General features: G+C 46.2%; 1 protein-coding gene across 1 annotated transcript in view; it reads right to left on the reverse strand.

Annotated features, from left to right (window-relative positions):
* Positions 1 to 434: 434 nt before the first annotated feature.
* The window catches only part of LOC135037055 (zinc finger protein 345-like), a 41935-nt gene continuing 14569 nt past the window's right edge, over positions 435 to 27800 (reverse strand). The window contains exon 7 of the mRNA XM_063954503.1: positions 435 to 2778. Within this exon, the coding sequence (XP_063810573.1) occupies positions 1394 to 2778 (1385 nt within the window). The 3' untranslated portion in view covers positions 435 to 1393. The remainder of the gene's footprint in view (positions 2779 to 27800) is intronic.

Consider the following 27800-nt stretch of genomic DNA (forward strand, 5'->3'; position numbering starts at 1 on the left):
CACTTTGATTATACAGGTCTGAAGTAAATGATCGCTGGCAGCAGACAGAGTCCCTGATAGCTTAGAAGTGACCAGTGTTAGGGTATTGCACTGGCCCAGGGGGCCCCTCCCAGCGCCACACCATAGTACCGCTGAGCCCACCGGAGTGCAGCTTCAGTACTGTGCTCCCACCATGATGCCGCCATTCTCACCAGCTCCCCGCTTGTCAGGTCGATGGTGCCCTACTCACCATCGTAATTTTCTGGCTTGGTTAGGAGGTGGCAGGAGCGGTTGCCTCGGGGGCTAGAGATCATCACCCTCAGGAGCTTAGTGTTCTGTCAGCAGAGATAGTGGCCATTAACCTCAAGGGTTTGACACTACCCCCCCCCCCCCCTAAGTCCCACGAAGCAGGGAGGCTGTTGCCAGCAGCCTCCCTGTGCCTAACATCTCTTAAAAAATAATAAAACCAGAAAAGCTCAAGGAGCTACCCTAGCTGTGAACAGCTCCACCGGGGACATTTTCTAAACCGAGTCTGGTACGAGGGGCATAGACGGAGGAGCCAGCCCACACTATTAAACTCTTAAAGTGCCCACGGCTCCTAAGGGACCCGTCTATGCCCCATGGTACTAATGTGGACCCCAGCATCCTCTAGGACGTAAGAGAAATATAGGGTATAGAGTAGAGTAGAGTAATGGATTATTGCATAGTTCCACTGGAAAATAAGTTATCGGTAAATGTAATAAGGCATCCAAAGTAACAGCAGAAAGAAACGCTTGATCAAGAGAATAACAAACATAATTGTCCACACTCCTTACCCAATCCAGTGCATATCGTAGGTTAGATGCCAGGGCATAAGCCTGAACATTCTGGAAGTTAATGCCTCCCAGCAACGGCTCCTGCAATTTATACAGTGATATCCTGGGGCGTTTACCAGACGATATTAATTTGGTTATAGCCCTATTAATATGTGCAACATCACGGTCAGTCAGAAGGAAAGGCAACATCTGGATTGGGTAAAGAAGTCTGGGAAAGGAAACCATCAACGGCCGATATAGGATAACGGCAAATGACGCCATTTATCAAAATCAGTCAACATTTGAGTAATAAAATAAGTAAAACTAACCAAATAAAGAGTGGATATATCCTCTGGAAATCGGAGTACCAAATACACTAAAAAATCTGGTGCCCAACGGAAAGGGAACGAGATACCTCAATAGTTTATGTTCATGCTTCAATGAAGATTTTATAATCCAAAAAACAAAACATAGGACATAGAATAGCACCTGAAGGAACAATGCAGGGAAATGGTGAAGACGAGTCTACTCTAGAAGATTAAAATGCTTCCCCACCTGTGTGATGTCTACAGTGTGCATCAAGAGCTGATTTATTTCTCACTCAGAACATGCAAATGGCCTCACCTGTGACTTCTCTGATGTCTAATCAGATGTGATTTCTGAGCAAAATATTTTCCACACTCAGTGCATGCAAAGGGCTTCTCACCTGTGTGACTTCTCTGATGTCTAACAAGACGTGATTTCGCTTTAAAACATTTCCCACACTCAGAACATGGAAATGGTTTCTCACCAGTGTGATTTCTCTGATGTATAACAAGCTGTGATGAAGTAGTATAACATTTTCCACACTCAGAACATGCAAAGGGCTTCACAACTGTGTGAAGTCTCTGATGTATAACAAGAGCTGATTTCCATGTAAAACATTTCCCACATTCAGAACATGGAAATGGTTTTTCACCTGTGTGACTTCTCTGATGTATTACAAGAGCTGATTTATTTGCAAAACATTTCTCACACTCAGAACATGAAAATTGCTCCTTACCTGTGTGACTTCTCTGATGTATAACAAGATATGATGCCTTAGTAAAACATTTCCCACACTCAGAACATGAAAATGGTTCCTCACCTATGTGACTTCTCTGATGTATAACAAGATATGATGCCTTAGTAAAACATTTCCCACACTCAGAACACTTAAATGGTTTCTCACCTGTGTGAGTTCTCTGATGTATCACAAGTTTTGATTTCGCTGTAAAACATTTCCCACACTCAGAACATGGAAATGGTTTTTCACATGTGTGACTTCTCTGATGTGTAACAAGAACTGATTTGTGTGTGAAACATTTCCCACACTCAGAACACTTAAATGGTTTCTCACCTGTGTGACTTCTGTGATGTGTAACAAGAACTGATTTGTGTGTGAAACATTTCCCACACTCAGAACATGGAAATGGATTATCACCTGTGTGACTTCTCTGATGTGTAACAAGAACTGATTTGTGTGTGAAACATTTCCCACACTCAGAACATGGAAATGGTTTCTCACCTGTGTGACTTCTCTGATGTGTAATAAGAACTGATTTGTGTGTGAAACATTTCCCACACACAGAACATGGAAATGGCCTCTCACCTGTGTGAATTCTCAGATGTGCAACAAGAGCTGAGTTGCATGTAAAACATTTCCCACACTCAGCACATGGAAATGGCCTCTCATATGCCTTAGCTGACTGATGGGTAATAAGCTTTGTGTTCGGTGTAAAACATTTGGCATCTATAGAACAGGGAAACACTGTATCTACTGTCAGAGCTGTAACAGATGCACCAATATCAGAGTGATCAGGAGAACATTTCCCAGGATCAGAGGGATCAGCTGATAGAGCTGGATGTACAATTGGGGTAATGGGGTCAGCTCCTGGAGAATCCTGTATACTGTCATTATCTTTTATTTCCCAATCCGGGGATAACATTAGATGTCCTTCTGAGATAGTCCTACTTTTGTGTCCATCTGCTGGAAATAAAATACATTATGGAAATATTAATTTTCCTGTAACAATTTTAATCTTGTAAAGAATAATGGTAAAAAAATGGCAAATCCCTATAAAATTAGTAGACAAGACCCAGGATGTTACATGGTACAATATATAATTCTATAAATGACATTGTAATCCGTACTATATTTCAATCATTGCTTTTCTGCTTAATTAACAATACTAGGAAGCTTGGACTGGAGTGCAACCTACACTGAGAGATCAAGTGGGATTACTAGAGGTGACATGGGCTGTGCAGTAACATAACATCGCCTGTGCATACATTTAGGTAACACTGAGATCATGTGGTATTACTAGAGGTGACATGGGCTGTGCAGTAATAAATCGAGTTATGGTAGACCTACCCTTGATAACTCTTTCTCCGAAGTCCACAGTGTCTACAGGGTACCTTGGGATATGAGGTATCTTAAGCGGATTGGCACCAACGATCAAAGCTTTCAGCCTCCCAGAATGCAACAGGCCAGTCCCCTATATCCCTGCCTCTTGGCTCAGGCAATTCAGTTATTTTCCAAAGCTCAAGGCAGAAGCATCATAGAGAACCCTAATCAGGCGAGAAGAACACACATACACACTTCCATACAAAAAGGAAGGGGTTAGTAAATATAAGCATCCTCAAATCAGGTGCGTCAGGGTGGGAACCCACGTGGACACTATAGACTTCGGAGAAATAGAGTTATCAACGGTAGGTCTATCACAACTCGATATTTCTCCTGCATGGTCCACAGTGTAGTCCACATGGTACCTTGGGACGTTCCAAAGCAAACATTTAGTGGAGGGGATGCTCCTGATTGGACAGAATCCTTCGCCCGAATGCAGTGTCCTGAGAGGCATCAAAGGCGTAAAGTCTAATGAATGTATTGACGTAAGACCATGTGGCTTCCTCTCCCCGTATGTGGGCACCTTGAAGTTCTGCCGAGAAGCCATGAGATCTCTCTCTGGCAACCCCCATTTGTCTACCAGGCTCTGGAAGACCTCTGGGTGTAAAGCCCATTCGTTTGCATGAATGGTGTGTCGCATGAGAAAATCTGCTTCCCAGTTTAGGATTCCCGGAATGAATACTGCGGACAAGGCCGGATAATGAAATTCTGCCCACCTTAGTGTGCGACTTACCTCCTTCATTGCCTTTTGACTGCGCGTTCCTCCTTGATGATTGAGGTACACTACTGCCGTCGCATTTTCCGAACGAATCTGCACCGGCTTTTCCTGAAGAATGTCCTTCGCCTGAGCGAGAGCCAGATGCACGGCCCGAAGCTCCAATATATTTAATCGGCAAGCAACTTTCTTCTTTGGTCCACTGCCCCTAAAAGCAACCCTTTTCTGAAACGGCTCCCCAGGCCAAAAGGCTGGCGTCCGTTATCAGAATCTCCCAATCCGAGATCCAAAAGGGTCGCCCTTTGTTCAGATGGGACGTCTGTAGCCACCAGGCTAATGACCTACAAACTTCCAAAGGAAGGACCAAATTCTGAATTTTAATTGTCTGATGTAACCACTTCCATTTGGAAGGAATCAGACGCAGAAGGAGCCTCAAGTGGAATTGAGTGATAATGTCGGTATTATCTTAGACCGCAAAGCTATACCTCTAAATACACTTTTACTGTTGAGCCGCTAGACTACGTGCACGTGCTACGCACTTTGTACGCTATTTGCGTACAGAGTCCTGCACGCGATACGCACTTGGCGTACACACGCCGCGCTGAGTGTACAGAGAACACACAGCGAGCGCACACACAATTAATAAACTTTAAACCTTGTTAACGATATAATGTAATATGCTTGCACTTAAAACCCTTAACAGTACTGTAATGATGTTATACCTTTAAACCTTAAGTAGCGCTGGCGATACAAAGTACCCGCAGTGCATACACCTTAACAATGCTTATACACATTAAACAGGTTAAACTACTTTAAAGCCCATGCAGGAAAGTGAAAACACAACACTGATTTGTAGTTGAAACCACAGGGTTCTAAGGCCACCGTGGTTTGATTCCAAAAGATAAAAACAATAAAATGTATACACTACAGGCTAACAAGTAAATCTAAACAGATTAATGGCTACAGAGAATGTACGTACGTGAGAATATTCGCAAGCGCAACCCGAATCCGGTCCTCCGCTCATCAGGTAGATAGCGTTCAGAGTCTTCTGACCGGCCAGGCAACAGTGGTCTTTTTATACACAACATGCATACACAATACAATGTTCACTGTAATCTCATTGTTCATTGGACACAGGGACATGTCTCTACATTACAGTAAAGGTCATAGGTGGATTTGAAAGGGTGGGCGATGTCTTTCCCCATCTGCTCTTGTGGGTGGTATCCTCTGGATTCCCGCCGCATGTGTAATTTACAGTAAATACAGTTAATGTTCATATTCTACTTTTGTACATAACTATACGCAGGAGCAAGCTATCTTTCTCTAACTAACACCGGAATGTTACCCTCAAAATACCCTACAGCTGGATACTAGACATCACCTTCCAACCTTTATCTGACCCTTCCTATCATGAAAAGGCAAATCCCTTTGTCCAGGAACTGTTTAAACTAATAATACTCGCTGACATGGTCTAGGGGAACTACTTCTAAAATGTACGCTATTTGGGTTAAATATGCAATGTTCTAATAACACACTACACGCTCACAAACCCTACCGTAAATGCGCATACCACGCGCCAAGGCGCATGGCCGTGAAAGCTCCATTACGCAAAGTGCGGATATGCGCACGCACGTCAGAGCGAGTGCACGCGCAGCGGGCATGTGCATGGGGTTAGCACAAGGCATATACATTATATTTTTTGACTTTGACATGAGCATATTCCGCCATGTCGAATGTCGATACCATAGATCCCATCACAAGCATCGCTGCGTGAATGGACACCCTTCGACTGTGTAAAAGCTCCCGAATCCTTGACTGTATTGTGGATATTTTGTTCAGAGGGAGAAACACCCTCTGAAGACCGGAATCCAATACAACCCCTAAGTGCGTCATACTTTATGATGGAACCAAGGATGACTTTTGCCCAATTTATGAGCCAGCCGTGGCTTTGTAAATAGGCAATTGTCAGTTGCAGATGGCACTGGTTTCCTGGGACTGAGCCAGAATTAACAGGTCACCCAAGTATGGGAAATTCCTTACCCACTGACGACGGAGATAAGCCGCCATCACCACCATCATTTTGGTGAACACTCTTGGAGCTGTAGCCAGTCCAAATGTTAAGGCCTGAAACTGAAAATGTTGCCGGAGGATAGTAAACCTGAGATAATACTGATGGGACTCTGCTATAGGTACATGTAGGTAAGCATCCTGAATGTCTAGGGATACAATAAAATCCCCCGGCTCCATGACCAAGATAATGGAACGTAAAGTCTCCATATGAAACCGAGGCACTCAAATGTATTTGTTCAGAGTTTTGAGATTGAGAATGCTCCGGAATGACCCATTTGGTTTCTGTACTAGAAACAGGTTGGAATAGAAACCTTGTCCCTGCTGTGCAGGTGGGACTAGTACTATCACCCCTGATTGTACCAACTTCTGAACTGCCTCCTGTAAAGCCCTGGCCTTCGCTTCCACTGAAAACGGGCTGGTACAAAGCTTACAGCTGCTAGAACAACAGCCCAAAGATCGTGGTCCGGCTCCTGCCGCACCAACATAAAAAACAGAATCGCCTGAGCCAGGAGGTGGGGATATAGGGGACTGGCCCATTGCATTCTGGGAGGCCAAAAACTTTGATCTTTGGTGCCAATCCACTGATGCTACCTCATATCCCAAGGTACCCTGTGGAATTTACTGTGGACCCTGCAGGAGAAAATACCTACTGGTAAATCCTTTTCTCATAGTCCGTAGAGGATGTTGGGCAGCATCAAAGACCATGGGGTATAGATGGGTCCTGTGGAGCCTTGGGCACTATAAAATTTGAATAGTGTGGGTTGGCTCCTCCCTCTATGCCCCTCCTCCAGACCTCAGCTTAGGAACTGTGCCCGAGGAGACAGACAACCTCGAGAGAGGATACTACAATGATATGCGGCGAGATTCACACTAACTCACACTGAACTTATAACATGCAACCACATGTAACTCAATGGAAACATGTCAGTATACATGTACCAAAGAGAGACCGCAACCGCTGCCATTTATTTAACAAGTAACTGTGCAGAGAATAGAAGCACTGGGCGGGCGCCCAACATCCTCTACGGACTACGAGAAAAGGATTTACTGGTAGGTATATTAAAATACTATTTTCTCGTACGTCCTAGAGGATGTTGGGGAGAATCAAATGCCATGGGGCCTATACCAAAGCTCCCACTAGGGGAGGGAAAGTGTTGATGTTCCCTGCAAAACTTATAGACCAACTGGAGGTCATCAGAGGCCAAAGTATCAAACTTGTAGAACAGTGATTTTCAACCTTTTTTTATTCGCGGCACACCGAACCATATTTTAAAATTGCCAAGGCACACCATCAGTTTTCCACAGAAAAAAAACAAAAAACCACACATTGGCCCTCATAGTAAAAAAAAATCCACACATACATTGGCCTACACAAAAAAAACAATCACATTGCTCCCCACATAAATCATATTGCTCCCTATATAAATCCTATTGCTCCCCACATGAATTATTCACATTGTTCCCCCCATAAATCCTGTTGTTCCCCACAGGAGAAGAAAAAAAACAAATATTAGCCCCTACTGGTCAGCTGTCCTCCTCCCTGTCCCTCAGTGCGTTGTTCATAGTGGAGTGCTGCGAATACTGAGCAGCGGGCGGTCGGGCAGGTGTGGATGTGGGTGGGCAAGGAAAGCTGTGTATGCAGGCGGGTACTGGAAGATGTGTATACAGGCGGGTGTGCTGGCTGGATGTTGAGACGCGGCGGCCCTGACCTATGATATTGCACCGCCACGTCTTCAAGGCATACGTCACGGCCGGAGCACGACTGATCCTCTAAGAAGAGCCCGGGCCAACGGTTCACTCTGAAGGTGCAGGAAGCTGCTCTGGCTCCGCGGCACACCTTGCAACTGGTCGCGGCACACCAGTGTGCCACGGCACACTGGTTGAAAAAGCCTGTTGTAGAACTTTGCAAATGCGTTTGATCCTGATCATGTAGCTGCGCAGCAAAGTTGAAGTGCCGAGACACCCCGGGCAGACGCCCAGTAAGAGCCCACTTTAAGAGTAGAGTGAGGCTTTACCGATTTAGGTTCCGGCAATCTTGCCGTAGATAGTATGCGGAATAGTACATCTGATCCAGCGAGGAATAGGCTGCTTTGAAGCAGCACACCCAATCTTATTGGGATCATGAAGCACAAACAACGCTTCTGACTTTCTAAGAGGAGCAGTCCTCTTCACATATATCTTCAAAGCCTCTTGTGAGACGTCCAATGACTTAGCTGAAGTAGAAATGTCAGCAGCCACTGACATCACAACAGGTTGGTTGATATGAGAAACTGACGCAACCGTTGGAAGGAAGATTGACGCGTCCTGAGCTCAACTCCAACCTCATGAAAAACAAGGAGGGCTCTTGTGAGACAAAGCCCCACATTCTGACACCCGCCTTGCGGATGCCAAAGCCAACAAAGTGACCAGCTTCCATGTAAGAAACTGAAAGTTAGCCTCTCGTAAAGGTTCAATGAATCCGAATGCAGGACTTGCAACATAACATCAAGATCCCACGGCACCATAGGAGGAACACAAAAAAAAAAAAATAGAGGCTGGATGTGCAGAATCCCTTTCAAGAAAGTCTGTACCTGAGGAAGTGCAGTCCGTGTTTCTGGAAGAAATCAAGGCCGAAATCTGGTCCTTGAGCTAGCCTAATCGTAGGCCCACAACCATACGTGACTGTAGAAAGAGAAGTAAATGACCCAAATGAAACTCCACCAAAGGGAATTCTTGGATTTACACCAAGACATCTTTCCTCCAATTTCAATGGTAATGTCTTGACGTGACTCCTTTTTCTCCTGCCTGAATAAGCGTAGGGATGACTTCGGAATAATATTTCGAGCTTATATCTGGTGGTCAACCTCCATGCCTTCAAACTTAGTTGTGGTAAGTGTTAATTAAAGAACTGGCTCCTGAAGACGCAGGTCCTCTTGACGAGGAAGAAGCCTTGGAACCTTTTGAAGTAACCTGAGAACCAGATAACAAGTTCTCCTTGGCCGTCTCAGGGCAATGAGGGACGCCAGATTTTATGTTCCATTTAGTGTAACTGGAGGGAACACCTCCATTAACTAAAACGCCCCCTGAACCAACAGAGGGCTGTCAATGTATGTGGGCTTGTTCTGGAACCATGGCCAGTATTTACTAAAAATCCGAGTTTTGCCGATTTGTGTTTTTTTTTCTAAGTCCCAATCCGGGAATTCACTAAGCAGAAAACTCGGCAGTGTCTGGTCTATTTGTAATGGTTTGATTGGCAAAGTTCTTAAATACGAATGAATAGACCATCGGTCAAATGCGGCTGTTATTTCATACAATACGGGTATTCACTATTCATTCGTATTTGGGTGTTAGTCTCTGAGTGCTCAAGTGCGGGTCTATTTTTTTTCGAATCGTTAAAAAAGCAGGAAAAAAATAGACATGCTTTTTCCAGTCGAGTTTGGATAACCACGCACGGATCAGTGAGATCTGTGCATGGTTATCTAGGAGAAATGGTGTGTTTAGAGTCAAAAGTGAAAAAAAAATTGCGTGGGGTCACCCCTCCTAAGCATAACCAGCCTCGGGCTCTTTGAGCCGGTCCTGGTTGAAAAAATATGGGGAAAAAAATGAAAGGGGTTTCCCCATATTTGATCAACCAGCACTGGGCTCTGCGCCTGGTCCTGGTTCCAAAAATACAGGGGACAAAAACCGTAGGGGTCCCCCGTATTTTTAAAACTAGCACCGGGCTCCACTAGCCAGGTACATAATGCCACAGCCGGGGGACACTTTTATAGTGGTCCCTGCGGCCCTGGCATTACATAGCCAACTAGTCACCCCTGGCCGGGGTCCCCCTCTCCAGCCACCCAAGGGCCAGGGGTGAAGCCCGAGGCTGCCCCGCCCCCCATCCAAGGGTGGCGGATGGGGGGCTGATAGCCAAGTGTAAAAAAAGTGAATATTGTTTTTAGTATCAGCACTACAAGTCCCTGCAAGCCTCCCCTGCAAGCTGGTACTTGGAGAACTATAAGTACCAGCATGCGGTGGAAAACCTGGGCCGCAAAAAAACAGGACACACACACCGTGAAAGTATAAGTTTATTACATACATGCACACCTCCATACATACATACATACATACTTACCTATGTTCCCAAGAGGCTCGGTCCTCTTCTCCCTGTAGAATCCTTGGGGACCTGTGAAAAAAATTATAGTCACATAATCCAGTGTAGATTCTGTCCTTTGTATAATCCACATAGTTGGCAAAACAAAAAAACGGAAACCCGACCACGCACTGAAAAGGGTCCCATGTTTACACATGGGACCCCTTTCCCCGACTGCCAGGACCCCCCCTAACTCTTGTCAAAGAGGGTCCCTTCAGCCTATCAGGGAGCGCAACGTCGTGGCACTCTCCTGATTGGCTGTGTGCTCCTGTAGTGTCTGTGAGGCAGCACATGGCAGAGATACAATGTAGCGCCTATGAGCTCCATTGTATCCAATGGTGGGAACTTTGCGGTCAGCGGTTGACCGAAAGTAACCTCACCGCTGACCGCAAAGTTCCCACCATTGGATACAATGGAGCTCATAGGCGCTACATTGTATCTGTGCCGTGTGCAGCCTCACAGACACTACAGGAGCACACAGCCAATCAGGAGAGTACCCCGAGGATTCTACATGGAGACGAGGACCGAGCCTCGTGTGAACATAGGTAAGTATGTATGTATGTATGTATGTATGTATGTATGTAGGTGTGCCTGTATGTAATTAAACTTATACTTTCACGGTGTGTGTGTCCTGTTTTTTTGGGGGTATTATTTTAATAGTAGTACTACTACAGGTACCAGCGGCCCAGGTTTTCCACCGCATGCTGGTACTTGTGGTTCTCCAAGTACCCGCTTGCGGGGAGGCTTGCTGGGACTTGTAGTACTGCTACTAAAACAATATTCACATTTTTTACACTTGGCTATCAGCCCCCCATCTGCCGCCCTTGGATGGGGGGACAGCCTCGGGCTTCACCCCTGGCCCTTGGGTGGCTGGAGGGGGAACCCCTTGATTTAAGGGGTTCCCACTCCTCCATGGTACCCCGGCCAGGGGTGACTAGTTGGGTATGTAATGCCAGGGCATCAGAGACCGCTATAAAAGTGTCCCCCGGCTGTGGCATTATGTACCTGGCTAGTGGAGCCCGGTGCTGATTTTAAAAATACGGGGGACCCCTACACTTTTTGTCCCCCGTATTTTTGGAACCAGGACCAGGCGCAGAGCCCGGTGCTGGTTGATAAAATATGGGGGAACCCCTGTGATTCCCCCCCCCCATATTTTTTCAACCAGGACCGGCTCAAAGAGCCCAAGGCTGGTTATGCTTAGGAGGGGTGACCCCACGCAATTTTTTTCAGATTTTAAAACACTTTAAACACCTTTTTAAGGTACACAATGAAGCCCTGCACTGATCTCACAGATCCGCCTGGGATTCCTTGTGTTTTGTCAGGCAGTGTTTTACTCATCACTCCCGTAAAACACTGCCTGACATTACGAATCACATCGACATTGGAAAATACGAATTGGGAAAAGTCGTCAGCTTAGTGAATGACCGTATCAGGATTCAAAAAGTTGCAGTAAAATGCACCCGATACCATTCGAGATCAAACACCCTTCAAAACAGCAAAAACACGAATCTTTGTAAATATACCCCCATGTGTCCATAACTTTATTGTGAGACTTTGTCTGTTTGACCTTCTTCCTAGAATTATTGTACGAAGAAGTTTGAAAATGCGCGGAAGTACTACCCTTGCGCGAATGTCTTCCAATCTTTCTCCTGATAGAGGAGGATCCAGGTCTGACTCCTGAACCTGCGTCCCTCGAGTAGATGGTACCGTATTCCCCCTTTTAGGGGAATGAAATCTTGGTGGAAGCACAACGGCATACTCACTGTTACATCCAAAGATGTGATCTGAACACTTGTTCTAGAGATTCCGCTAGAAGAACTTGCTCTGGAATCGTTTAATTCCGCCACAGCAGTGCTGTGAGATATTACGTTATTTGGGGAGATGTCAACATCTGGACAAGGACCCTCTGCAACTTGGAGAGGTCTAAGAACCTCCGGAACTGCTCTAACAGTGTAGCATTGCTAACCTTATGAAGGCAAGAAGCAGAAGTTAATTGGGAAGCGGGCCTAGCCCCGCTAGTCTTAGAGACATCCTTTCCGAATTTAAATCAGAAGTTTAGTTTTCAAATTTCTTTGATAATTCTGCCAGGTGGGAGCCTGTTAAGTCATTGACTTGTGACCTTAGGTAATTCCTACCCTTAGCGGATCCCTGTCTCCCACCTGCTTTGACTCCCAGTCGGAAGCCTTAGCGTCATGCTAAAGTAGTAGGTGGACAGATGTATTCTGTTCCTGCCCCTCCTCTCCCGGAGAAAAAAAAAAGGGGGGGGGGGGACTCGGGACCATTTTGTTTTCCCGGCCCAAGGGTTGAGACAATATCATCCCTGTCAATCGAACATATATATATACCCACAATAGGTGGCCTGAGGACAGTTTTACTGGCCGTGTATATAAATCTGAGTGTAGTCTCAAGTTTGCGGACAGCCGGTTCTTTTAGTGAATCCGTACCGGGGGTGGGCCAGGTAACAGTAATCTGATAATCTGGACACGGCGGTGTTCACCATGGAAGAAGTCTCGCATTATGATTTATCCTTTTCAGGAAACGGCTAAGCTGTGAAAATCCCCTTAAAGATCAGGAATTTATGCGCCTGGGATGTCCCAGGCGTGTTCACACATAGCATTTAATGTATCTGAAATAGAGAATGTTATCACAGGTTTCGTATTTATATGAAAATAAACCCTTTTCTCCTGTACTGGAGGTACAACAGTGATTTCTAACTCTGCCCCGAAGTTTGCATCATAGTTTGAATACAGTTTGCTAGGGTAGCAGTCTGTCTACATATCCCCTTCCACGTCCCCCGTGTCGACCTCTGTCGACTTGCATTATACGTGTAATAGCACGCCTCGAGGGATCTGAGGGGTCTGAAGAAGTTTTCAGATTGTACAAATCTATCATTCAACTGAGAAATTATAACTTAATGTTCTCCAAATCCTTGTCATGGGGACCAGGAAACATTACACCGTCCGGTCTTACTGACAGGAATCAATAGCTGAATTACATTCTGCATTTCTGACATATTCCTTATAGACATGATATACCGCAATTTCACACATACACAGTGTATGCAGAACAGTTATCATACTGATTGATCAGGTTAATATGGCAGGAATTCATCTGTAGTTGACATACATTCCACATCCTCTGCTATATACTCTATAGATGGATAATGTGACCTTTCACCCACATACCCAGTCACAGAGGGTCTGGAGAACAGTTACCTCAGAGATCAGATTAATACAGAAGTATGAACCAGACGCATACCAGCGCTTCTAGAAGCTTTTTTATAACCTTCTGCTTTTGTTAATTAATACGTTAACATCATCACCAATACACCTTTGACTTTTAACTCCCTGGTACCACAGTGAGTTATGAGGAGGTCAGCGGTCTCTGCAGCGTGTCCTCTGCGGTGCATGCAGTCTCAAAATGGCGCTGGTGTGCTGGATCTGAAATGAGAGGAAACGCTGCCCACAAGATGGTGCGATTCTCCCGCTCTTTTTGTTATTTATACTGGCCGGAGGGATTTATACGCAAACACAGGGTTAATCACCCTTGGTTGCCGCTGGGCCAGTTAAGGGATAATATGGCAGCTCAGAGCGCCCCCCCCCCGCACTCTGCACCCAGTAGATTGCAGTTTAAGCTAGTGTAGTGCAGCGCCTCATACCTGCGTCTCCGTCCCCCGTCAGCCGCCATAGACTCTAGCTTTCCGCTGCCGGCTTGTTAGCATTTTAATACTAACCACCGACGTCTTCTGGCAGTTTCAGGGGGTGGCGGCTGGTGCTGCAGGAGTGAGCGTTCGCCATCAGGGGCTATGCGATCAGTACCCTCAGGAGGTAATGGTGTCCTGTCAGCGGGAACAGAAGCCATGAACTCTTTAGGAAGTTGGTTCCTGCTCCCTCCATGAGTCCCACGAAGCAGGGAGGCTGTTGCAAGCAGTCTCCCTGTAGTTTAAAAACTTAGAAATATTCTTTACTGGGCTCCTCTTCTGGAGCTCCCTGGAAGTGCTGCCGGCTCTCGGGCACAATTTCTAAACTGAGGTCTGGAACAGAAGCATAGAAGGGAGGAGCCAACCCACACTATTCAAATTTTATAGTGCCAAAGGCTTCACAGGACCCATCTATACCCCATGGTCTTTGATGCTGCCCAACATCCTCTAGGACGCAAGAGAAGAAACATCGCCTGTGCATACATTTAGGTAACACTGAGAGAACATGTGGGATTACTAGAGGTGACATGGGCTGTGCAGTAATATAACATCGCCTGTGCATACATTTAGGTAACACTGAGATCATGTGGGATTACTAGAGGTGACATAGGCTGTGCAGTAATATAACATCGCCTGTGCATATATTTAGGTAACACTGAGAGAACATGTGGGACTACTAGAGGTGACATGGGCTGTGCAGTAATATAACATCGCCTGTGCATACATTTAGGTAACACCGAGAGATTATGTGGGATTACTAGAGGTGACATGGGCTGTGCAGTAATATAACATTGTGCATACATTTAGGTAACACTGAGAGATCATGTGGGATTACTAGAGGTGACATGGGCTGTGCAGTAATATAACATCGCCTGTGCATACATTTAGGTAACACTGAGAGATCATGTGGGATTACTAGAGGTGACATGGGCTGTGCAGTAATATAACATCGCCTGTGCTTACATTTAGGTAACACTGAGAGAACATGTGGGATTACTAGAGGTGACATGGGCTGTGCAGTAATATAACATCGCCTGTGCATACATTTAGGTAATACTGAGAGATCATGTGGGATTACTAGAGGTGACATGGGCTGTGCAGTAATATAACATCGCCTGTGCATACATTTAGGTAACACTGAGAGATCATGTGGTATTACTAGAGGCGACGTGGGCTGTGCAGTAATATAACATCTCCTGTGCATACATTTAGGTAATACTGAGAGATCATGTGGGATTACTAGAGGTGACATGGGCTGTGCAGTAATATAACATCACCTGTGCATACATTTAGGTAACACTGAGAGAACATGTGGGATTACTAGAGGTGACACGGGCTGTGCAGTAATATAACATCGCATGTTCATACATTTAGGTAACACTGAGAGAACATGTGGGATTACTAGAGGTGACACGGGCTGTGCAGTAATATAACATTGTGCATACATTTAGGTAACACTGAGAGATTATGTGGGATTACTAGAGGTGACATGGGCTGTGCAGTAATATAACATCGCCTGTGCATACATGTAGGTAACACTGAGATCATGTGGGATTACTAGAGGTGACACGGGCTGTGCAGTAATATAACATTGCATGTGCATACATTTAGGTAACACTGAGAGATCATGTGGGATTACTAGAGGTGACATGGGCTGTGCAGTAATATAACATCTCCTGTACTTACATTTAGGTAACACTGAGATCATGTGGGATTACTAGAGGTGACACGGGCTGTGCAGTAATATAACATCGCCTGTGCATACATTTAGGTAACACTGAGATCATGTGGGATTACTAGAGGTGACATGGGCTGTGCAGTAATATGACATCTCCTGTGCATACATTTAGGTAACACTGAGATCATGTGGGATTACTAGAGGTGACACGGGCTGTGCAGTAATATAACATCGCATGTGCATACATTTAGGTAACACTGAGAGAACATGTGGGATTACTAGAGGTGACACGGGCTGTGCAGTAATATAACATTGTGCATACATTTAGGTAACACTGAGAGATCATGTGGGATTACTAGAGGTGACATGGGCTGTGCAGTAATATAACATCGCCTGTGCTTACATTTAGGTAACACTGAGAGATCATGTGGGATTACTAGAGGTAACACGGGCTGTGCAGTAATATAACATCGCCTGTGCATACATTTGGGTAACACTGAGAGAACATGTGGGATTACTAGAGGTGACATGGGCTGTGCAGTAATATAACATCGCCTGTGCTTACATTTAGGTGACACTGAGAGATCATGTGGGATTACTAGAGGTGACATGGGCTGTGCAGTAATATAACATCGCCTGTGCATACATTTGGGTAACACTGAGAGAACATGTGGGATTACTAGAGGTGACATGGGCTGTGCAGTAATATAACATCGCCTGTGCTTACATTTTGGTAACACTGAGAGATCATGTGGGATTACTAGAGGTGACATGGGCTGTGCAGTAATATAACATCGCCTGTGCATACATGTAGGTAACACTGAGAGATCATGTGGGATTACTAGAGGTGACATGGGCTGTGCAGTAATATAACATCTCCTGTACTTACATTTAGGTAACACTGAGATCATGTGGGATTACTAGAGGTGACATGGGCTGTGCAGTAATATAACATCGCCTGTGCATACATTTAGGTAACAGTGAGAGAACATGTGGGATTACTAGAGGTGACATGGGCTGTGCAGTAATACAACATCGCCTGTGCATACATTTAGGTAACACAGAGATCATGTGGGATTACTAGAGGTGACATGGGCTGTGCAGTAATATAACATCGCCTGTGCATACATTTAGGTAACACAGAGATCATGCCGGATTACTAGAGGTGACATGGGCTGTGCAGTAATATAACATCGCCTGTGCTTACATTTAGGTAACAGTGAGAGAACATGTGGGATTACTAGAGGTGACATGGGCTGTGCAGTAATATAACATTGCATGTGCATACATTTAGGTAACACAGAGAGATCATGTGGGATTACTAGAGGTGACACGGGCTGTGCAGTAATATAACATCGCCTGTGCATAAATTTAGGTAACAGTGAGAGAACATGTGGGATTACTAGAGGTGACATGGGCTGTGCAGTAATATAACATCGCATGTGCATACATTTAGGTAACACAGAGAGATCATGTGGGATTACTAGAGGTGACATGGGATGTGCAGTAATATAACATTGCCTGTGCATACATTTAGGTAACACAGAGATCATGTGGGATTACTAGAGGTGACGTGGGCTGTGCAGTAATATAACATCTCCTGTGCATACATTTAGGTAATACTGAGAGATCATGTGGAATTACTAGAGGTGACATGGGCTGTGCAGTAATATAACATCGCCTGTGCATACATTTAGGTAACACAGAGATCATGTGGGATTACTAGAGGTGACATGGGCTGTGCAGTAATATAACATTGTGCATACATTTAGGAAACACTGAGAGATCATGTGGGATTACTAGAGGTGACATGGGCTGTGCAGTTATATAACATTGCCTGTGCATACATTTAGGCAACACTGAGAGATCATGTGGGATTACTAGAGGTGACATGAGCTGTGCAGTAATATAACATCGCCTGTGCATACATTTAGGTAACACAGAGATCATGTGGGATTACTAGAGGTGACATGGGCTGTGCAGCAATATAACATCGCCTGTGCATACATTTAGGTAACACTGAGAGATCATGTGGGATTACTAGAGGTGACATGGGCTGTGAGTAATATAACATTGTGCATACATTTAGGTAACACAGAGATCATGTGAGATTACTAGAGGTGACATGGGCTGTGCAGTAATATAACATCGCCTGTGCATACATTTAGGTAACAGTGAGAGATCATGTGGGATTACTAGAGGTGACATGGGCTGTGCAGTAATATAACATTGCCTGTGCATACATTTAGGTAACAGTGAGAGATCATGTGGGATTACTAGAGGTGACATGGGCTGTGCAGTAATATAACATTGCCTGTGCATACATTTAGGAAACACTGAGAGATCATGTGGGATTACTAGAGGTGACATGGGCTGTGCAGTTATATAACATCGCCTGTGCTTACATTTAGGTAACACTGAGAGATCATGTGGGATTACTAGAGGTGACATGGGCTGTGCAGTAATATAACATCGCCTGTGCATACATGTAGGTAACACTGAGATCATGTGGGATTACTAGAGGTGACACGGGCTGTGCAGTAATATAACATCGCATGTGCATACATTTAGGTAACACTGAGAGAACATGTGGGATTACTAGAGGTGACACGGGCTGTGCAGTAATATAACATTGTGCATACATTTAGGTAACACTGAGAGATCATGTGGGATTACTAGAGGTGACACGGGCTGTGCAGTAATATAACATCGCCTGTGCATACATTTAGGTAACACTGAGAGATCATGTGGGATTACTAGAGGTGACATGAGCTGTGCAGTAATATAACATCGCCTGTGCTTACATTTAGGTAACACTGAGAGATCATGTGGGATTACTAGAGGTGACATGGGCTGTGCAGTAATATAACATCGCCTGTGCATACATTTAGGTAACACTGAGAGATCATGTGGGATTACTAGAGGTGACATGAGCTGTGCAGTAATATAACATCGCCTGTGCTTACATTTAGGTAACACTGAGAGATCATGTGGGATTACTAGAGGTGACATGGGCTGTGCAGTAATATAACATCGCCTGTGCATACATTTGGGTAACACTGAGATCATGTGGGATAACTAGAGGTGACATGGGCTGTGCAGTAATATAACATCGCCTGTACATACATTTAGGTAACACAGAGATCATGTGGGACAACTAGAGGTGACATGGGCTGTGCAGTAATATAACATCGCCTGTGCATACATTTAGGTAACACTGAGAGATCATGTGGGATTACTAGAGGTGACATGGGCTGTGCAGTAATATAACATCACCTGTGCATACATTTAGGTAACACTGAGAGATCATGTGGGATTACTAGAGGTGACATGGGCTGTGCAGCAATATAACATCGCCTGTGCATACATTTAGGTAACACTGAGAGATCATGTGGGATTACTAGAGGTGACATGGGCTGTGCAGCAATATAACATCGCCTGTGCATACATTTAGGTAACACTGAGAGATCATGTGGGATTACTAGAGGTGACATGGGCTGTGAGTAATATAACATTGTGCATACATTTAGGTAACACTGAGAACATGTGAGATTACTAGAGGTGACATGGGCTGTGCAGCAATATAACATCGCCTGTGCATACATTTAGGTAACACTGAGAGATCATGTGGGATTACTAGAGGTGACATGGGCTGTGCAGTAATATAACATTGCCTGTGCATACATTTAGATAACACAGAGATCATATGGGATTACTAGAGGTGACACGGGCTGTGCAGCAATATAACATCGCCTGTGCATACATTTAGGTAACACAGAGAGATCATGTGGGATTACTAGAGATGACATGGGCTGTGCAGTAATATAACATCGCCTGTGCATACATTTAGGTAACAGTGAGAGAACATGTGGGATTACTAGAGGTGACATGGGCTGTGCAGTAAAATAACATCACCTGTGCATACATTTAGGTAACACTGAGAGATCATGTGGGATTACTAGAGGTGACATGGGCTGTGCAGTAATATAACATCGCCTGTGCATACATTTAGGTAACACAGAGATCATGTGGGATTACTAGAGGTGATGTGGGCTGTGCAGTAATATAACATCTCCTGTGCATACATTTAGGTAACACCGAGATCATGTGGGATTACTAGAGGTGACATGGGCTGTGCAGTAATATAACATTGCCTGTGCATACATTTAGGTAACACTGAGAGAACATGTGGGATTACTAGAGGTGACATGGGCTGTGCAGTAATATAACATCGCCTGTGCAGTAACACCGAGATCATGTGGGATTATTAGTAATATAACATTGCCTGTGCATACATTTAGGTAACACTGAGAGAACATGTGGGATTACTAGAGGTGACATGGGCTGTGCAGTAATATAACATTGTGCATACATTTAGGTAACACTGAGAGAACATGTGGGATTACTAGAGGTGACATGGGCTGTGCAGTAAAATAACATCTCCTGTGCATACATTTAGGTAACACAGAGATCATGTGAGATTACTAGAGGTGACATCGCCTGTGCATACATTTAGGTAATACTGAGAGATCATGTGGGATTACTAGAGGTGACATGGGCTGTGCAGTAATATAACATCGCCTGTGCATACATTTAGGTAACACTGAGAGATCATGTGGGATTACTAGAGGTGACATGGGCTGTGCAGTAATATAACATCGCCTGTGCATACATTTAGGTAACACTAAGAGATCATGTGGGATTACTAGAGGTGACATGGGCTGTGCAGTAATATAACATCGCCTGTGCATACATTTAGGTAACAGCGAGATCATGTGGGATTACTAGAGGTGACACGGGCTGTGCAGTAATATAACATCGCCTGTGCATACATTTAGGTAACACTGAGAGATCATGTGGGATTATTAGAGGTGACATGGGCTGTGCAGTAATATAACATCGCCTGTGCATACATTTAGGTAACACTAAGAGATCATGTGTGATTATTAGAGGTGACATGGGCTGTGCAGTAATATAACATCTCCTGTGCATACATTTAGGTAACACTGAGAGATCATGTGGGATTACTAGAGGTGACATGGGCTGTGCAGTAATATAACATCGCCTGTGCATACATTTAGGTAACACTGAGAGAACATGTGGGATTACTAGAGGTGACATGGGCTGTGCAGTAATATAACATCGCCTGTGCATACATTTAGGTAACACTGAGAGATCATGTGGGATTACTAGAGGTGACATGGGCTGTGCAGTAATATAACATCGCCTGTGCATACATTTAGGTAACACTGAGAGAACATGTGGGATTATTAGAGGTGACATGGGCTGTGCAGTAATATAACATCGCCTGTGCATACATTTAGGTAACAGCGAGAGAACAGAAAGGAATTTCTCTTACGTCCTAGAGGATGCTGGGGTCCATATTAGTACCATGGGGTATGGATGGGTCCACCAGGAGCCATTGGCACCCTAAGAGTTTAACAGTGTGGGCTGGCTCCTCCCTCTATGCCCCTCCTACCAGACACAGTTTAGAAAATGTGGCCGGAGGAGCTGGTCACAGCTAGGGGAGCTCTATAGAGCTTTCTTTGAAAATGTTTATCTGGAGTTTTTTATTTTACAGGGAGGCTGCTGGCAACAGCCTGCCTGCAGCGAGGGACTAAGGGGGGAGCAGTGTCTGTTCTGCGGGGTCTGAGCCACTGTATCCACTGACTGGACATTGAGCTCCAGAGGGGTCTGATCGTTCGCCGCCGCAGGGGAACGCTTGCCCCAGCAGCATGCCGCCACCCCCTTACAGAGCTGAAGTAGTGGTGAGTGAGTCATCGACCCCCCAAGCAAGTGGTGGGCCAGTGTGAAGATGGCGGCATGGGGAGGGAGCGCGGCATTAACCGCGCTCCTGGAAGGCTCAGCGGCACATGGTGCGGCGCTGTGAGGGGCGCCCTGGGCCAGCGCTTACCCCCACACTGGTCACAAAGTCTGTCGGGGTCTGCGGATCTCAACCAGCAAGTATTACCTCAGGCCAGTATAATCTTGGAAGAGCGGGAAGACAGCGCCATTGAAGGGGTGAAGCTTCTCCTCAGAGTGGACCGAGCAGCGTTCCAGCACCATTTTCCTGCCTGCACAGCATTGGAAAACCGAACAGGTCCCTCCACAGCAGCTCCAGCTATCAGTATACGGTACCAGGGGGTTGTAGAAGGGAGGGGAGACTGTAATTATACTGTGTGTCCTATTAAGGAACTCAGTCAGCGCTGGTTGGGGGTCTCCCTTTACATATAGTGCTGTGTGTGGGTTGGCTCCAATCTGTGTCTCTTTTGCCATTCTTGGGGTGGAAACTCTGCCCTCACCTGTGTGTGTGTAGTGTGTTTTGTGGTCTCCTTTCACTATGGTGGTCATTCCGAGTTGCTCGCTGTGTATTTTTTTCTCGCAACGGAGCGATTAGTCGCTAATGCGCATGCGCAATGTCCGCAGTGCGACTGCGCCAAGTAAATTTACTATGCAGTTAGGTATTTTACTCACGGCATTACAAGGTTTTTTCTTCGTTCTGGTGATCGTAATGCGATTGACAGGAAGTGGGTGTTTCTGGGAGGAAACAGGCCGTTTTATGGGTGTGTGCGAAAAAACGCTGCCGTTTCTGGGAAAAACGCGGGAGTGGCTGGAGAAACGGAGGAGTGTCTGGGCGAACGCTGGGTGTGTTTGTGAAGTCAAACCAGGAACGACAAGCACTGAACTGATCGCAGATGCCGAGTAAGTCTGGAGCTACTCAGAAACTGCCAAGAAGTGTCTATTCGCAATTCTGCTAATCGTTCGTTCGCAATTTTACTATGCTAAGATTCACTCCCAGTAGGTGGCGGCTTAGCGTGTACAAAGCTGCTAAAAGCAGCTTGCGAGCGAACAACTCGGAATGAGGGCCTATGTCCAGGGACACTGTGTCCTACGCTGCTGAGGATTTATCCTCCTAGGGTGATCCCATTCCAAGTAATCAGGATAGCCCTGGTTTAGCACTGATTCCGGTAAAAGAACCAGAGTAGTTTTCCTCTATCAAATCTTGGATTTCTCAGATTTCTGACAGGGTTCCTAGTACTGAATCAGCAACCCAGGTGTTACAGGGCTCTGTGGCTGTATGGCCAAGTTCTGGTACCTCGGGACGCGCCGCTATATACCCCCATAAGCATGCGCTTGTGCAGATCACACAAGACGACACGGATACAGATTCGGATTCCGACGGTGATGGGGATATGTTGCGGGGGTCTGCATCTCTTGCAAAGGGGGTGCAACTGTTGATAGAGGCGGTCAGGGATGTGTTAAATGTTAATGATACCACACCTGAGCAGGTTGAGGCCTTTATCACTGACAATAAGAAGACCTCGCTAACCTTCCCTGCATCAAAAGAATTAAACGCTATCTTTGAAAAAGCATGGGAAAACCCTGAGAAAAGATTCCACACCCCTAAAAGGGTCCAGGTGGCGTTTCCTTTCCCTGAGGTGGATAGGAAAAAATGGGAGAATCCGACGATTGTTGATGCATCTGTGTCCAGACTCTCAAAGAAGGTGGTTTTACCTGTTCCAGGTTCTACCACCTTAAAGGAGCCGGCAGATAGGAAGATTGATAACACGCTTAAATCAATGTACACTGCTGTAGGGGCCATCTTGCGCCCCACTATTGCTGATGCATGGATTGCGAAGGCAATAGTAATGTGGTTGGCTACCTTGCTTGAGGATCTGGATACAATGAGGGACCTGCGTTCCATGGCTGCGGGAATTTCTTCCATGTCTGTCTCAGCTCGTCGGGGACTGTGGCTGCGCCAGTGGTCGGCCGACGTGGAATCCAGGAAAAGTGTGGAGTCCCTACCCTATACAGGTCAGGCTCTCTTTGGAGAAGATCTGGACGCGTGGTTCTCCATGGCTATGGCGGGTAAGTCTCCGTTTCTTCCCTCCGCAGCGCCTGCGCAGAAGAAGTATTTTTCTTCTTCTGCTACGCAGTCCTTTCGGCCCAACAAGTCTAGAAAGGCCAAACCGTCCAATACCTTTTTTAAAGGAGGTCGCGTTAAGTCCAAGAAACCTGCCGCTACTGGTTCACAGGAACAAAAGCCGGCATCTGGTACGCCAAAGTCCTCCGCATGCCGGTGGACCACGCGGCCGGGAGGTGGGGCCGGTAGGTGCGAGACTCGGACACTTCAGTCACGTTTGGGTTTCGTCCGGCCTGGATCCCTGAGTGTTAAATATTGTATCCCAGGGATACAGGCTGGAATTTCAGAATCTCCCCCTCATCGTTTCTTCAAATCAGGCTTACCGACTGTTGGCGGACAGCACTGTATTACAAGACGCTGTCCGGAAGCTAGTGGAGGCACAGGTCATTGTTCTAGTGCCTCCTCTCATGCAAATCAAAGGCTACTATTCGAACCTTTTGGTGGTACCGAAGCCGGATGGTTCGGTCGGGCCCATTCTGAACCTAAAATCGCTGAACCCCTTTCTAAAGGAGTTCAAAGTTCAAGATGGAGTCTCTCAGGGCTGTGATATCGGGCCTGGAAGAGGGGGAATTCCTGGTATCCCTGGATATCAAGGATGCATACCTCCACATTCAGATCTGGTAACCGCATCAGGCTTTTCTCCGGTTTGCACTGTTAGACGATCACTACCAGTTTCAAGCACTGCCGTTCGGTCTCTCCACAACACCAAGGGTCTTCACCAAGGTGATGGCAGAGATGATGGTTCTCCTCCGCAAGCAGGTGGTGAACATAATTCCATATCTGGACGATCTCCTGATCAAGGGCGTCCTCCAGGGAGAAGACGTTATGGTCCATTGCTCTCATGATGCAGCTGCTCAGGGATCACGGTTGGATCCTCAACCTTCCCAAGTCTCATCTGGAACCGACAACGAGGCTGGTTTTCCTGGGGATGATCCTCAACACGGAGGTGAAGAGGGTGTTTCTCCCGGTGGAGAAATAGTTGGTGATACATACAATGGTCCGGAATGTCTTGAAGCCTACCTGGGTGTCGGTTCGGAGAGGACAACTGGGAAGCAGACACGATCTCCATCCAGGAGAATGGGGCCTCCACCCGGAGGTGTTCGAGGAGGTAACCAGTTGGTGGGGGATTCCTAACATAGAAATGTTGGCCTCAAGCCTCAACGAGAAGCTGCGGAGGTACTGTTCCAGGTCGAGAAACCCGCAAGCAGTGGCGGTGGACTCCCTGGTAACACCATGGGTGTTCCTGTCAGTGTATGTGTTCCCTCCACTTTCTCTCATTCCAAGAGTTCTACAGCTTGTAAGAAGAACAAAGGTGTGACGGACGGTGGCCACGCTAGCGTCACGTCGCATATTTTTTGGCCAGCCTGGTCCTGCGCTTCAGTAGTGAACGGCAGAATGCCAGAGATAACTGTATTTTATCCTGTATAACACCCAGCTATCATTCGTATCTGAGCTGTATACCCCATACTACTGTATGCAGTGGACCTAAAGGAGTAGGACCTATATGTATTTAGGTAATTGTCCCTTTTTTTTTATATGGTTGTGACTCTGAGGGAATATCTTTCTAGCCCTGATTTGCTCCCTACACAATGCCTATGAAATGTATATGTGTGATTGTATTGTATTGCACTAATGGAGGTAAGTGCTTATTGTCAGGTGGGTGCCCAGCCAGGTGATGTACCAAAAGTGCAGGGCTGACCCCCCCCCCCCCCTCTGTCACAGCACCCCTTCACAGGAAGCATCACTTAGCTGAAGTGGCTGTGACATCACAAATGACTACATGGGGTTCAGATTGACTCCGGTTATGGCCTCAGGGCGGCCAACCTTCCTATCTCCATAATTCAGTGCCTGCCAGTAGACTAAGTGACTCCAAAGCCACATGGGTCCCCTGGTGTCCCTGGACACTTTTACATATTAGGATTGAAAATCCCTCCAATCGGGACACCCTGCGGCATCACCAGGTGAGCAAAGCATCATGGGAGTTTAGGAGGTTTCAAAAGGGCCTGCAGAGAGATGGGAATGTGATTCTGATGAGGGAAAGCAAGCTGTTGCCAGGAGACTGTCCTGTCAGCCTGTGTGTGGGTACCTGAGGCCCAGCAGGCGATAATGTACCCAAGCGTATTGCTCCCACCGAAGCCATCCTACGTAACTGGCTTAAGTTTTGCCAGCAGGAGCTGGGTGAATTTTCCAGGTTACCCTAGTCGCAAGAGTAGTGGATTCACACAGGCCGCAGGGCCGGGATCAGCAAAACAGACATCACCCCTTCCAGGAACCAGTATCCACCAGGTGTCGCCAAACGCAAGTAGTCCCTGGGGTGGTTAGTGACTTTGTAGGGGCAGGAGTTGTTGCTTTTGTGTGGTTCTCTCTCGGCTATAATCTTAATCAATCATTATTAATGCTACCTGTGTATATTGTACAAAGTGTGTTACGGATTTTCCTGTATAATTAGTGTGTATGAAAATAAAGGTGCCGTTGTACCTTGCTATTGCGTTTTTACTTTGTGATCTTGGGCACTCGGTAGCGACCTCGCGGCGCAGTGCAGAGCTTTAAACGCTGCCTCTCTCAAGGCAGAGATAGCAAAAGGCGAGAATAATGCACACATGAACACGGGGTCCTCACAAAAGGTTCCGGCAATCCTCATTGCTCCGGACTGGCCAAGGAGGGCTTGGTACGCGGATCTGCTAAATCTACTACTGGAAGATCCAAAGCCTCTGCCTCTTCGAGGGGATCTTCTAATACAGGGGCCGTTCGCCTATCAGGATTTACCACGGCTTTGTTTGATGGCATGGCGGTTGAACGCCAGATCTTAGCGCGGAAGGGTATTCAGAGCGCAGTTATTTCTACCCTGATACAGGCTAGAAAGGGGGTAACGTCTAAACATTACCATCACATTTGAAAAAAGTATGTGTCTTGGTGTGAATCCAGGAAGTTTCCTGTGGTGGAGTTTCAACTTGGGCGTTTTCTCCTTTTCCTGCAAGCAGGTGTGGATATGGGCCTGAGATTGGGATCCCTCAAGGTCCAGATTTCGGCTTTATCCATTTCCTTCCAGAACCAATTGGATGCCCAAACTGAGGTTCAGACCGTTTTGAAAGGGTTTCTGCACATCCAGCCTCCGTTTGTAGCACCGATGGCACCCTGGGATTTGGACATGGTGTTGCATTTCCTGCAATCGGATTGGTTTGAGCCTCTACAGAAGGTTGAGGTCAAGTTTCTCACGTGGAAGGCTGTCACTTTGTTGGCCTTAACTTCGGCGCGACGTGTGTCGGAATTGGGGGCCTTATCCAGTAAAAGCCCCTATTTGGTCTTCCATGAAGATAGGGTGGAACTCAGGACACGTCCACAGTTCCTTCCTAAGATTGTGTCGGATTTTCATATCAACCAACCTATTGTGGTGCCAGTGGCTACTGACTCCTCAATTGCTTCAAAGGCCTTGGATGTTGTTAGGGCTTTGAAGATTTATGTGAAGAGGACTGCTCGTCACAGAAAAATCGGACTCTCTGTTTGTCCTGTATGATCCCAAGAAAATTGGGTGTCCTGCTTCTAAGCAGATGATTTCTTGCTGGATCAGGTCCACCATTCAGCATGCTTATTCTACAGCGGGATTGCAGTGTCCAAAATCTGTTAAGGCCCACTCTACTCGTAAAGTGGGTTCTTCCTGGGCGGCTGCCCGGGGTATCTCAGCTCTGCAACTTTGCCAAACGGCTACTTGGTCTAAGTCGAACATGTCTGCTAAGTTTTACAAGTTCGATACTTTGGCCTCTGATGACCTCAAGTTTGGTCAAGCAGTTCTGCAGGAGCCTCCACGCTCTCCCGCCCGTTCTGGGTGCTTTGGTACATCCCCATTGTACTAATATGGACCCCAGCATCCTCTAGGACGTAAGAGAAAATAAGATTTTACTTACCGATAAATCTATTTCTCGTAGTCCGTAGTGGATGCTGGGACTCCGTCAGGACCATGGGGATTAGCGGCTCCGCAGGAGACAGGGCACAAAAATAAAGCTTTAGGATCAGGTGGTGTGCACTGGCTCCTCCCCCTATGACCCTCCTCCAAGCCTCAGTTAGGATACTGTGCCCGGACGAGCGTACACAATAAGGAAGGATTATGAATCCCGGGTAAGACTCATACCAGCCACACCAATCACACCGTACAACTTGTGATCTGAACCCAGTTAACAGTATGACCAACGTAGGAGCCTCTGAACAGACGGCTCACAACAATAACAACCCGATTTTTTTTTGTAACAATAACTATGTACAAGTATTGCAGACAATCCGCACTTGGGATGGGCGCCCAGCATCCACTACGGACTACGAGAAATAGATTTATCGGTAAGTAAAATCTTATTTTCTCTGACGTCCTAGTGGATGCTGGGACTCCGTCAGGACCATGGGGATTATACCAAA

The sequence above is a fragment of the Pseudophryne corroboree genome, unplaced genomic scaffold (assembly GCF_028390025.1).
Source record: "Pseudophryne corroboree isolate aPseCor3 unplaced genomic scaffold, aPseCor3.hap2 scaffold_665, whole genome shotgun sequence".
NCBI lineage: Eukaryota > Metazoa > Chordata > Amphibia > Anura > Myobatrachidae > Pseudophryne > Pseudophryne corroboree.